General features: G+C 49.5%; 1 protein-coding gene across 1 annotated transcript in view; it reads right to left on the bottom strand.

Annotated features, from left to right (window-relative positions):
* YLPM1 (YLP motif containing 1) overlaps window positions 1–14,127 on the bottom strand; it is a 94,700-nt gene that overhangs the window by 61,542 nt on the left and 19,031 nt on the right. The window contains exons 6-14 of the mRNA XM_073586890.1: window positions 12,910–13,012; window positions 12,612–12,816; window positions 12,438–12,533; window positions 10,177–10,372; window positions 9,992–10,107; window positions 9,777–9,913; window positions 9,633–9,695; window positions 9,426–9,545; window positions 7,600–7,776 (exon numbers count right to left, since the gene is read on the bottom strand). Coding sequence (XP_073442991.1) covers window positions 7,600–7,776; window positions 9,426–9,545; window positions 9,633–9,695; window positions 9,777–9,913; window positions 9,992–10,107; window positions 10,177–10,372; window positions 12,438–12,533; window positions 12,612–12,816; window positions 12,910–13,012 — 1,213 coding nt within the window. The remainder of the gene's footprint in view (window positions 1–7,599; window positions 7,777–9,425; window positions 9,546–9,632; window positions 9,696–9,776; window positions 9,914–9,991; window positions 10,108–10,176; window positions 10,373–12,437; window positions 12,534–12,611; window positions 12,817–12,909; window positions 13,013–14,127) is intronic.

Here is a 14,127-nt window from a genome sequence, read left to right as displayed (position 1 = left end):
TGTTTTTTTTTTTCCTCTCATTGGGGGACACAAACCATGGGATGTCCAAAAGCAGTCCCTGGGGTGGGAAAAGACAGAAACTTCCTTTAGGTCAGAGAATTCACCACTGCCGCCTGCAAGATTCTTCTGCCTAGGCTGGCATCCGCTAAAGCATAGGTATGGCCTTATAGAACCTTGAAAAGGTATGCACAGACGACCATGTGGCAGCCTTGCACAACTGCATGGCTGATACCCTGTTGTGTACCGCCCAGGAGGCGCCCACCACCCGGGTTGAATGGGCCCTGACCCCAGCAGGGGACACCCTGTCCTTCACCCGGTAGGCTTCCAGAATTGCCATTCTGATCCAGCGGGCAATTGTTGCCTTAGAGGCCGGCAGGCCTCTTCTCAACCCATTGGGGGTATCAAAGAGCGAGTTTGTCTTCCTGAACGGAGCGGTCCTGGCCAGATAGACCCTTATCGCCCTGACAATATCTAGCTTATTCAAAGAACGCTCCAGAGGATGGGATGGAGCGGGACAAAATGACAGAAGGATTATATCCTCATTCAAGTGGAAAAGCCGATACCACCTAGGGAAGAAAGTTAGGAGAAGGCTGCAAAACAACCTTGTCCTGGTGCATAATTAGGAATGGAGGGCGACAGGACAATGCCGCTAATTCTGAAACCCGCCTAATAGAGGTGATGGCTATGAGAAATACCACCTACCAGGAGAACAAAGACATGGGAGCTTCCTGGAGGGGTTTGAAGGGTGAACCTGTCAAGGCTTCCAAGACCAAGTTAAGATCCCCTGGAGTCACAGGGGATCTGTAAGGAGGGGCCGCATGTGCCACTCCTTGCAGAAAGGTCCTAACCTGTAAGCGGGAGGCCAAATTTCTTTGAAAAAGAATAGAGAGCAGATACCTGGCCTTTCAAGGAACTTGGGGCCAGACCGCCATCTAACCCTGCCTGGAAAAAAGCTAGGACAGATGGCAGGGAACAGAGCATAGGTGTGATGTGATTAGACTCCCACCAGCCAAAATAGGCCTTCCAGGCTCGATAATAGACCCTGGAAGAGGATGGCCTCCTAGCCTGGATAACTGTAGTAATGACTCCGAACTGGTCAGAAAATCCTGGGATTAATGGTCTGAAAATCCCGCTGCTCTCAGTATTGTGGTTTCAACGGCCACGCTGTCCAATTGAGCAACCGAGAATTCGGGTGGTAAAACGGCCCCTGAGCCAGAAGATCTGGTCTGTCGGGAAGTCTCCAGGGGGTGCCTGCGAGAAGATTGATAATTTCTGCGAACCAGGCCCTCCTGGGCCAGCACGGGGCGATCAATATGACCGGAACCCCTTCCGCCTTGATCTTCCTTAGCACTCTGGGCAGGAGAGGAAGGGGAGGGAACAGGTAAGGGATTTTGAACTGTATCCAGGGAATGACCAGCGTGTCGACCCCTATTGCTAGTGGATCGCGGTATCTTGGGACAAACTGTTGGACCCTTCTGTTTGTCGCGTTGCCAGGAGTTCCACGTCAGGAGTCCCCCATAGCTGGCATATCAGACGGAACACATCCTGGTGTAAGGACCATTCTCCTGCCGCGAGCCCCTCCCAACTGAGGAAGTCGGCGGCAGTGTTGTCTGTGCCAGGAATGAAAACTGCCAAAATTGCCGGAATTGCGGCTTCTGCCCAGTTGAAGTTTCTGCATACCTTGGCCAGTGCCTGGGAACTTCTGGTTTCCCCTTGGTGATTGATGCATGCCACCGCCGTGGCATTGCCCGTTTGCATCCGGACTGGCTGGTTGTTGAGGTATCTTTCCCAATGTAGAAGTGCTAGGAAGACCGCACTCAGTTTTAGAATGTTGATTGATGGTCGAGGCAAGAATCCTCATTATCGTCCCTGGACCGTCAGGTGACAGAATACCGCATCCCAGCCCAGGGGACTGGCATCTGTAGCTACTAACTACCTGCCAGTGGACAGGGGAAAAAGGCCGTCCCAGATGAACAAAGGGGAAGGTCAGCCACCACCTGAGGGACTCCCTGGTCTGAATGGAAGGGAGGAAGGGGCGATCCAGCGAAGAGATGGACCTGTCCCACTGAAGGAGGATGCTCCTCTGTAGTATCCTGGAACGGAACAGGGCAAAGGGTATTGCCTCTGAAGCGGTCACCCTCCTTCCCAGGACTCTTATGGCAGCGCGAAAGGATAGAAGCCGGAATTTCAACAGAGCGAATTCCCTGCTGGAAGGTAATCCACTTTCTTTCTGGGAGAAAGACCCTTGAGCGGGGTGTTGATTATCATTCCTAAGAATTCTAGGCGTTGTGTTGGCGTTAGGTGAGATTTTTCCCTGTTTATGATCCAACCAAACCGGGACAGCGTGTTTAAAACTACCGCTAGATTTTCCTGGGCATGAGCGAAGGAGGGCGCTTTGACGAGAATATCGTCGATATAGGGCACCAATATTATGCCTCTGACTCTTAATATAGCTACCATTGCTGCCACAATCTTTGTGAAAATTCTGGGGGTCTGTTGCCAGCCCAAATGGCAGGGCCACAAACTGGAAATGCTGCTTTTGGACAGTAAAACACAGAAACCTCTGATGTCCCCGAAAAATGGGGACGTGTAGGTAGGCGATGTCCCGGATGTCTATGGAACATAGGAATTCCTGATCCTCCATAGACGTAATTACCGACCGTATCGATCTCATCCTGAAATGGCATAAGCAGACCCATCTGTTTAGCCTTTTGAGGTCTAGTATGGGACGAACGGAGCCTTCCCTTTTGGTATCACAAACAGGTTTGAGTAAAAGCCGGCAAAACGTTCCTGCTCGGGAACGGGGACAATTACTCCTGCGTTGAGGAGAGAGTTGACTGCCGCAGAAAAACCTAGAGCCCTAGCAGCATCCTTTGGCTGCGATAGAAAGAAGCGATCTCGCAGAAGCACGTTGAAGTCTATCTAGCATCCTGTTGATACTACCTCCTTTACCCAGATATCCTCTACTGAACTCTGCCAGACATCTCTGAAGAGAAGGCGGCCTCCTAGTCAGGGAGAGGTACTGGAAAGGTAATTGGACTCCCTGCTGGCGTCAGGCTGATGTGGCTCTGCCCGGCCCTGACCTGGTAGTTCTGCTGTTGGAACTGCGGGAATGCCATGAAGGGGTGGCCCGAAAGGATACCTTCCTCCTATCTCTCGGTGCTTGCGACCTCTGTGAGCCTGTCGCTGGGGTACGACAAAAGGGCTGAGCCCTACGTTTGAAAACATATCGACGAGGCTTGGCCTGGGGGAGAAGGAAGCGTGTACCCCCGTTGCATCCTTAATGATTTGATCTAGCATTGACCCAAAGACCCGGTTGCCCTGAAACGGCAGATTGGTCAGTGATTTCTTTGAAGACAAATCAGCCTGCCAAGCCTTTAGCCAGACCGTCCGCCGGACGGCTACCACGTTACTGGATGCTTGACCTGCGCAAGACGCGGCATCCAGGGCTGCTGATACCATATACCTCCCGGCATGGGAGATTTGATCTGCGAATTCCGCCAGTTCCGCTGGTGGTGCCCCGGCCATTATGCCCTGTCTAAGCCGTTTGGCCCATTCGACTTAGCTACCCAAGCTGAGGCGAAGGCTGGACACAATGTGGCGGCTGCTGCCTCAAAGGCAGATTTTGACAGGGATTCTATCCTCCTATCATTGGTATATTTTAGGGCTGCCCCACTGGCGAGTGGGAGGACTGTATTGGTAGCGTGTCTGGACACTGGTGGATCCACCGAAGGGGAGGCAGTCCAGTTCTGGAGGGAAGGGATACAGAATCCCAAAACGACTTTCTCTCTGAAATCGCCTGGTTGGAATTTGCCTTTCCTTGGCCAACACTTCCTCAAAGCGAAAACCCTAGAGAGGGACTTATGACGCTTAAATGAAAAAGCCTGAACATTAGGTTTTGATGTGGCATCCCCAATGTTAAAAGGTCTCATTGACAGCGGCAATGAGGCCCTGAACCATATCCTTGACCTGGGACTGTTCTGGCCCGTACTCAGAACCCTCCTCTGAGTGTATCTCCGATAATGCCTCGCCTGATTCCGGGGTTGAGGACCGGGAGGAGGCAGACGGCCAGAAGAATTCTGGCGGTGAGATGGAGTGAGAAGGGGACCTGGGTTGATGGTCCTGTCTAAACCTTTTACGGCCTCTAGAAGGCCCAAAAGGAGGCTCCTTTGGTGCTCCTCTGTCCACTGGAGTCTGAAGTGGCAATCTGTTAAGCACCGTTACCAAGGTCTGTGATACCCCGGTAAGGTCGGCCACAGACTTGGATAAGGAAGAGGCCCATCCTGGACACTCGCTGTCTCGCGTGGCGATGGATTGCCCCTGGGCGGCAGGCAAGGTGCTTCCTCCTGCTCCAGGGGTAATATGGGAGCTCTGACAGGCAAAACGGGGGGCTGCACCTGCTCTCTATCGTAGGTGACACCGTAGGTCTGCTGCAATCTGAGGAGAGTGGCGAGGACTGACCTGAAGGGGGCCTGACATTGCATTTGGTACATACAAAATATTTGACCAAGGTCACTGAAGCGGATGAGGAGGAGCGGGACTGCTCTCCCTTGGGCATACTGACAGGTATTACCTGGTGCCGACCGTCGGGGGTAGAAAGCGGAGTGAGGGAGCAACCTGTAGTGCTGTACTCACATACCCACGACCTGTGTGCCCGCCGCAGCGGCCGCCCGAAGGCTGATGAGGGTGAGCGAGAGCACAAGGTGAACAGCCCCTCGAAGCCTTATGAAATCCCTGCACGGAAGCGGTGGGCGGGGCCCTGCTCTGCCTCCTGGAGCACCAAGATGGCGCTGGTACAGGAAGAGGAAGTCGGGGTGCGGAGCCTGCCGGAAGCTGGAATCTAGCGCCGGCCTTGCTGGGCTCCTGCTGGAGATCAGGGCCATAACGCTGCCACGGGAGGAAGCTGGAACCGCACTGCACCGCGTGATTGAAAGTGTTGGCTCTTAACATAAGTATAGAGCCATGGGCTGCGAGCCCGAGTGCTGATTACAGCGGTCACATTCAGCAAGAGCAGCTGGTGAGCAGATCATACAACGCTGCAGCCTCTTACCTCCAAGTTCACCCCGTAACAGGGGTCGGTTATCTGCATGAAAAGATTGCTGTCCCAAACCTTATCTGCAGGGCGTCTCGCTCGATCATCAGGCTCTGGTGGGCGAGTGATGGGAGACGAAGGTCAGGACCAGGCGCTGCCACCTGAACATGAGTCCTGTGTTAGGGGATAGGGTCCTGCCCGTGGGATTCATGAGGATACGGGGTGGCAGTACACGCCGTACTCATGATCCCGGTGTGGGAGTACAGATGTAGCAGCTCTACCCTGTATCCCTCCATGGTTACCTGAAAAGGAACAATGCACCTTGAGGTAGGCATGGGTCTGCAAGAGACCCCTGTCCACCTCCTGCTGACACTAAGCAAAACTGATTGTCCTACAGCCTGTCGGAGGGGTGTACACTGCGGAGGCAGAGTTGACATTTTTCTAGTGCATAGGACGCCCGAAAATCAGGCGTTGCGGGACGTCCGCGTCTCCTCAAACAGACAGGCTCTGGTGGGCGAGTGGGTAGGGGGACGGAGGCAGGACCGGATCACCTGAACACGCTTCTGTGTTAGGGGTTGGGGTCCTGCCGAACAGAAGTATGAGGATACGGGGTGGCAGTACACACTGTACTTCGCCTCTTCGTGGGAGTACAGTAGTGACTATTCACACAGTATCCCTCTGGGAACCTGAAAAGAAACCACACACATTAGGTAGATATGGGTCTCAAGAAAGACCCGTGTCCACCTCCTACCGACACTAAGCTAAAGCGGATTAACTTAGTACCAGTCGGTGGGGTGCATACTGCAGAGGAGGACTTAACTTTTTTTATGTGCATAGTGTCAGCCTCCTAGAGGCAGCAGCATACACCCGATGGTTCCTGTGTCCTCCAATGAAGCGAAAGAGAAATGCAAATAAATTTATATAATTTATACAATGTGATTTTCTGGATATTATTTTTGATATTCTCTCTCTCAATCTTAACATTAAAGGGGTTGTCCGGGCTTTTCACATAATCTCAGTACATATCTGGGCTGCAGAATTATGACAATATGTAATTTACTCTGTCACTAGTTTGCACGGTTTTCTAGATATTCTGAACAGAACGTCCAAGGGGGGAGTGTGTTATGGCATTGAAATGAGAACTAGTCGTACCCTCCTACTCTACTCCAAACATGCCCTCTGTAGTAACAACCCCACCCTCCACAGCTACAGGCCCTCCCCGTCCACATGAAGAAGCCCTCATCGTCCACATGAAGAAGCCCTCATCACACAGTAACAAATCCTCCACCTCTAGCAGCCTCACTGCAGAGAGCAGCTGCTCCTCCCCCAGACACAAAACAGTGTTCTATGGAAAGTGAAAGTAGTGAGGAGGGAAAATCGTTCTGTATTCTGGGACAGGCTGCTCCCATCAGTATTTGTGTCATTAGAGACACAGTGCTCACACATACACTGCACCAAATCTGCTGCTGTGTGAAGACATCAGTGACACAGAGCTGTCTCATTCACACAGCAGAGGCTTTGTCACACAACAGATTACATCAGTGACTGCCATCCCGTGCAGATTAGAAGCTGCAGACCCCCATCACTGGCCATCACACAGTCTGTTCTCACTGCTGCCAGCAGCCTGGGACAGTGAGGGAAGGAATGACTGATAATGAGTTATGTATTGTAATCATGGAGTGGCCCAGAATACAGGACGATTTTCATTCCTCCTCACTACTTTCACTTTCCATAGAACACTGTTCAGCGTGTGTCTGGGGGAGGAGCAGCTCTCTGCACTGAGGCTGCTGGAGGGGAAGAATTCGTTACTGTGTGATGAGGGCTGATTCATGTGGACGGGGAGGGCCTGTAGCTATGGAGGGTGGGGTTGTTGCTATGGAGGGTATGTTTGGAATAGAGTAGGAGGTTATGACTAGTTCTCATTTCAATGCCATAACACACCCCCCTTGGACGTTCTGTTCAGAATATCTAGAAAACCGTGCAAACTAGTGACAGAAAGTAAATTACTTGTCATAATTCTGCAGCCCAGATATGTACTGAGATTATGTGAAAAGCCCGGACAACCTCTTTAACCTACCCTTAAAATTATAGATTGTCAGTGGGAAAACTTACAAATTCAGCAAGGGATCAAATACTTACTTATCCCAATATATATGTATACCTATCTCTCTTATATATACAATATATATATATATATATATATATATATATATATATATATTACATACACACACACATCTCTCTCTCTCTCAAAAAAGTTGAAGCAGCACACCATAGAATAATTATAAGATGCTATTTATTAACCTATGTGGCAATGTTTCGGGCCTAGGTGTGGACCTTTCTCAAGCCTCTCCTCAGATTTTAAGCTCTTGTGGTCAGTGTCCTCCCCTCATAGATTGTAAGCTCTAGTGCTTAGTGTCCTCCTCTCCTCATAGATTAAAATCGTTTTATTGCAGAGTTGCTTGTACTGTGGGGCGGATTATGTGCTGCTATACACTGATCACAACCTCCCGCCTTTACTCCAGTTACCTTAACACCTCCCCCGAGAGGCGAAGCCGTGTACGTACCTCAAATCCTTTGGTTTTGGCCGCACTCCAGAACTGCTCGAAGTGCCGCACACGATCATGGATGCTGTCCAGTATAATGAAGGGGAAGAAGCCATCATCCAGAGTCTTCTTGAAGGTCTTTAACATGCCACAACGGTATGTGTCCTCCATGTCCGGTTCATACTCGTACTCCATGACCTCCAGGAACACAAGGAGCCCGGCGTCACACACAGTCCGACACTTTACACGTTGCACGCACCTCATTCTAAACTGTGTTCCAAATTATTATGCAAAAAGAGTTTAGGAGTGATAAGGTTAGAATTTTTTTGTTTGTCATTTAAGCTCATTGATGGTGATGTGTGTCAGGGCTCTTTAGATCACTGAAAGCAATTGCAGATACCTGTGCAAATTAGTTTGGCAGGTGTGTCCAAATAAAGGCAAGACTACTTAAGAAGGCTGTTCCACATTATTAAGCAGCCTACATTTTTTGCCAAAATGGGAAAGAAAAAGGATGTGTTGGCTGCTGAGAAGCAACAAATTGTGGAGTATTTAGGTCAAGGCATGACTACAATCAACATTGCCAAGACACTTCATCGTGATCATCGCACAATCAAGAAGTATGTAGCTGATTCCCAGCACACACGTGTGCGAGCTGATAAGGAAAAATTGAGGATTCTTTCCAACAGGCAATTGCGTCAGGTTAAAAGAGCAGCTGCAAAAATGCCTTGTCATAGCAGCAGACAAGTTTTTGAAGCTGCTGGTGCCTCCAACGTCCCCCGAACAACAAGATGCAGGGTCCTTCAGAGGTTTGCAGCTGTGCGTAAGCCATCCTGTCGACCACCTCTATCCACTGCACACAAGCAGAAACGGCTCCAGTGGGCCAAACGATACATGAAGACCGACTTCCAAACTGTTTTGTTCACCGATGAGTGCCGTGCAATGCTCGATGGTCCAGATGGATGGAGTGGAGGATGGCTGGTTGATGGACACCCCATGAAAACACGGCTAAGGCACCAACAAGGAGGAGGTGGAGTAATGTTTTGGGCTGGAATCATGGGGAGAGAGATTGTCGGCCCCTTTAGGATCCCTGAAGGGGTAAAGATGAACTCCATAACCTATGTGGAGTTTCTAAAACAGCACTTCTTGCCATGGTTCAAGAGGAAGAACCGTGCTTTCCGCAGCAAGATCATTTTCATGCATGATAATGCACCGTCTCATGCTGCAAATAACACATCTGCATCTCTGGCTGCTATGGGCATAAAAGAGGACAAACTTATAGTGTGGCCACCATCTTCCCCTGACCTCAACCCCATTGAGAACCTCTGGAGCATCATCAAAAGGAGTGTCTATGATGGCGGGAGGCAGTTCACATCTAAGCAACAGCTCTGGGAGGGTATTCTGTCCACATGCAAAACAATTGAAGCACAAACCATCCAAAAACTGACAAATTCAATGGACGAGAGAGTTCAGAAGCTTCTTTCCAACAAGGGGTCCTATGTGCAAATGTAACATCACCTAGAATAAAGTTTTGACTTGAAAACTGTTTGATTTCATTTTGTAATAAGCTGATAATGCTTATAATTTCACAATTGACCATTTTTTGTTCAAAATAAAAATAAAAAGGTTGAAAACTCTGCTGTGCATAATAATTTGGAACAAGCATTTTGAGTGTTTCTTATTTTAAAAAAATATACTGGTTTCATAGGCAGTTTGTTCAAAAACATTGCAATTATACTAGAATATTAGATGACTGGAAAATAACAATGACTGCAATTCATATAGGTAATTTAGAGAAAATATGAGGAAATATTTTTTGCATAATAATTTGGAACACAGTGTACACTTACCTTTTTTATCACTTTCCTGCCAGATTCTGGATCTTTTTCCACCTTCTCCACCTCAGTCATGAAATAGTCATCAAGGCTCAGGACTCGAGGAGCAGAACCTCCATATTCCACCTCTTTATCCTGAAGGTGAATGAACAGTATGGGGCGATGAGTGACGAGGATAAAAACCACAGACATGACACGTGCGGGAACTAAACCTGGCCTCACCCTGATCAGCTTGGCTACATGCGTCTTCCCACTTCCAGGCAAACCTCTCATGATAACGACAATCTGAAGAAAAGATGGCACAAACATTAAGGTGCCTGAAGAAGGAAGGTGAAAGGTGGTGGGTGCTCAGAAAGGAAGGCTCACCCGGTCAGGTCTGTTCCCACGGCCTGGCTTCTTCAGGAGGTCATCCACATTTTTAATCTCTGGTTTCTTCTCTGGTGGAGGAACAGGCACAGGAGTAGGGAGCAGAGGCCTCTCCTCTGGATAAGGTCTGCGAGTTGCTGTTAAGGAGAAGACATTATTATTTCGTAGTCCAACTGCCATACGGACAAGTCATGGATGAGCAGAGACTTTCTAACCGCCAAATGCAGGTGCTGGCGCCTCAAAAGATGAGCGCTCTGGCTTTCTCTCGTAGGAGGGCTTGTCAGAACCACTGCGACGATTTGTGGTCTCCTTATCGCGGTAAGATGACAACCTGCAGGAAGAGTGTACATGTGAGCACAGAAATAACGAGACAGCTGAGCGACTGTCCACCAACTCTTACCTCTCCTCTCGGGAGTGACGATCACGATCAAAGCGCTCTCTGTCATGGTCACCTCTGTCCCTGTGACTATCCAAGCGATCGCGGTCTCTTTCACGCTCTCGCTCGTATCCCCGACGGTCCAAGTGTTTATTGCTTTGCCTTTCAAAATATGGATCCTGGTCCCTGAGGTCTCGATCATAGCAATCGATCAAATAATCTGGAGGCAAAGATGGAAGTCATCGCAGCTACTACTACAGACCGCACTTCACAAATTCTCACGGCAGGGAGCATCTTGGCTGTTTTCTATGACTTCACAGGAAACATGAGACCACGTCCACACAGGTTGGATATGGTGTGGATTTTACCTGGAGACTTATGCATGCTGACCCCACAGCATATGACAGTACAGACAGGTGATGGGGCGATTCGTGCATGACTGTGTCTCCCCTTGTGCTGCTGACTGAGCAGTGAAGCTGAAAAGTAGCTTAACATTGCTAATTTAGTAAAGGTTAAAGTGCACCGGTCACCTGTTTTGGCCGCTATAAGATGCAGCCACTGCCTTTCAGGGTTTATCTACAGCATTCTATAATGCAGTAGATAAGCCCCCGGCCCGACCTACAAGATAAGAAAAATAAGTTTTATTATACTCACCCGGGGAAGGAGGCGGGGCGGTCTGGTCCGATGGGTGTCGCAGGTCCGGGGCCTCCCATCTTCCTGTGACGCCGGCCTCCTGCTTGCTTCATCGCTCCCAGCATAGCACTTCTGCACAGGTGTACTTCTCTACCCTGTTGAGGGTAGAGCTAAGTACTGCAGTGCGCAGGCGCTGGGCCTCTCTGACCTTTCCTGATGCCTGCGCAGTGCAGTATTTTGTCTTACCCTCAGAGCAGATAAGTACACGTGTGCAGAAGTGCGATGCTGGGAGCGAGGAAGGAAGCAGGAGGGCGGCATTGCAAGAAGATGGCAGGCGCCGGGCCTGCGACACCAATCGGACCAGACAGCCCCCCTCCCGGGTGAGTATAATAGACTTATTTTTTCTTATCTTTCAGGTCGGACCGGGGGCTTACCTACAGCATTATAAAATGCTGTAGATAAGCCCTGAAAGGCAGTGGCATCATCTTATAGCGGCCAAAACAGCCAACAGGTTCCCTTAATGGCAGATTTAGGGCAAAATTCACAAGTCTTCGCTTTTTAATCTTTTTGGGGGGTTTTCTTTAAGGAGTTGTGCGAGCCAAACTGATAGGTCTGCAGTCACTCTGTGTGAGTGCAAACTTATGAATCCCTCAAGTGCACGCACTGTGCTGCAGGGATTCGCGAGTTTCTGACCCAGGATCATTATTCATAATACCAGCCTCTCTCTCCACACATTTGGATAGCGCAAGCCCATGCCCATTGGCCGGGAGTATGTCTAACGCATACATACACACTACAATCCCCAATCAGAAACCAGCGGATCCCCGTAAAGCACAGTGCATGCACTGGGGGATTCATAAATCTGCACTCACACGGAATGACTGCAGATTTATCGATTTGGACCAGACAACCCCTTTAAGAAAGCAACAGGAAAATCTGATGCAAATCTGTTTGTGTGGACTTGGACTTATAAAGCAGATCCTGCTGGATTCCATCTACTTGAGAACATCTGTCCTCGATATTATAAAACTGGGATGCCAGCGTGAAGGGAGACATCACCAGGACTCAAAGGGTTTGTACTAAAGACATACTAATAGGGAATTTAGATTGTGAGCCCCATCGGGGACAGTGATGATAATGTGTGCAAACTGTAAAGCGCTGCAGAATATGTTAGCGCTATATAAAAAATAAAGATTATTACTACTACTACTACTAAGGCCATGGGGCACTTGCTAACTTCCTTATCGCTATGGCAGAGTGAACAGACCCCCAGTTCCATTGTATATTGGGCTGCCAGAAATTGACACATACGGCACTCAACTGTCCTCCGTAACAGAATAGAGAGGCGGTCGCTCGTAGTGATCTCATGATGCTGCCCATATCACAAGGACTCTTATAGGGAGAGCCACCGGCGTCCAGGAGATAAGTCTACATTTTTTATTTCTTGCAGCACTTTAGGGATATACATAAAGGGATTCTCCAGCAGTGGACAATCTAATAATGAAACTAAAACGCTAAAGACAAGAACACTAACAGGTAAAGAACAAGTCCATGTACATGGACGTACAGAACTGAAAACCACCCTATGGGATATCCAATGGTCACAGGAAGTACCAGAGCTATGGCACTGGCCAGCATCGTAGGTCTCATACCAGTAGGAAATGAAGAACTCCCTCTCTCCAGGGCAGGCTCAGGCAATACCACTCTCTCCCCATAGGGCATCTGTTCCACTTTACCCACCGTGAGGTCTAGGACAGAGAGAAGAGCATAAACCGAATAGCATGAGGACCTGACGTGACAGACCGTAAAGGACGGGGAGCTCTCACCTTTACCATGTGCATAGTCTACTGTCTGCTGAATTCCTGGCAGTTTGGACCCAACAGGTAGGTTAGCAGAACGACCAACTTGTCGTTCTTCATCCCACAATCCACTGAAAGAGTCTTCATCCCAGTGCTCTGCAGCCCCTCTCACAGATGAGGCCAGAGTGGAGGTCGCAGCCCCCTCCACTTTATCCAAAGAGCCTGAAGGCACCTGAAAGCAAAGCAAATGAAGCCCCAACATTATACCCCTACATCAGATTATGGCGGATTTACCCTCGTCAGTATCTGCACAGTGCCCGCTCACCTGTAACACCTCTTGCTGAGTAGCTGGGACGGGGTTCAGGGTATCAGATGGATTTGAGCTGCTGAAAAAATTCTTCAGATTATCCAGTTGTTCCTTCTGCTCCCTGTGTATGACAAGAACAACAGATTATAAGGACTTGACCCTTCATCTCTCCAGCACTCGGCCAGTAATGGACAAGAACTATAACACGGAGACTACCAGGGTCAGAAATTCCAGCATCCGTTCTTACATGGACTACTGTAATCTGGGGAATCTGCAGAGTGGAAGGACTAAACCCATACATGTTCGTGAAATACCGTATATACTCATGAATATGTGCATATTTAATGAGCGGTACCACTTGACCAGCTGAATGCAGGAACTGGAAACAGACGGCAGAGTGAGAAGCAGGGGCTGCCGCTGCAGGGAAGACCTTGCGGCTAGGAGGGGCGAGTATGACGGGGGCAGAGTGATATTCACCTGTCCCCGTTCCAAGCCGTGCACCGCTGTCTCCGGGTCCTCCTGCTGTGTCTGCAGAGGGCGCGATGACGTAGTCAGTGCGCACCCTCTGCTGTCAATTCAGAGATACGGGAGACACAGCGGTGCACGGCTTGGAACGGGGACAGGTGAATATCACCACTGCCAGGGGCTCAGGACACCGGCACCTGGCCCCCAGCGACGGAGAGGTATGTCTTTTTTTTTTTTTTATTGCAGCAGCAACAAATAAGGGGTATTTATGGAGCATCTTATGGGGCAGCATTAACCCTTGTGGAGCAGCATATGGGGGGTATTTATGGGGCATTAACCCTTGTGAAGCAGCATATGGGGGTATTCATGGGGCAGCATTAACCCTTGTGGAGCAGCATATGGGGGGGTATTTATGGGGCATTAACCCTTGTGAAGCAGCATATGGGGTGTATTCATGGGGCAGCATTAACCCTTGTGGAGCAGCATATGGGGGGTATTTATGGGGCATTAACCCTTGTGAAGCAGCATATGGGGGTATTTATGGGGCAGCATTAACCCTTGTGAAGCAGCATATGGGGGTATTTATGGGGCAGCATTAACCCTTGTGGAGCAGCATATGGGGGGTATTTATGGGGCAGCATTAACCCTTGTGCAGCCGCATATGGGGGGTATTTATGGAGCATCTTCTTGGGCCAGCATTAACCCTTGTGCAGCAGCATATGGGGGGTTTATCTATGGAGCATCTTCTTGGACCACCATTAAACCCTAGGC

The sequence above is a fragment of the Dendrobates tinctorius genome, unplaced genomic scaffold (assembly GCF_039654945.1).
Source record: "Dendrobates tinctorius isolate UK_male_01 unplaced genomic scaffold, ASM3965494v1 ptg000010l, whole genome shotgun sequence".
NCBI classification, from domain to species: domain Eukaryota; kingdom Metazoa; phylum Chordata; class Amphibia; order Anura; family Dendrobatidae; genus Dendrobates; species Dendrobates tinctorius.
The sequence above is the reverse complement of the archived record's forward strand: the minus strand, read 5'-3'. Positions and strand labels throughout refer to the sequence as shown.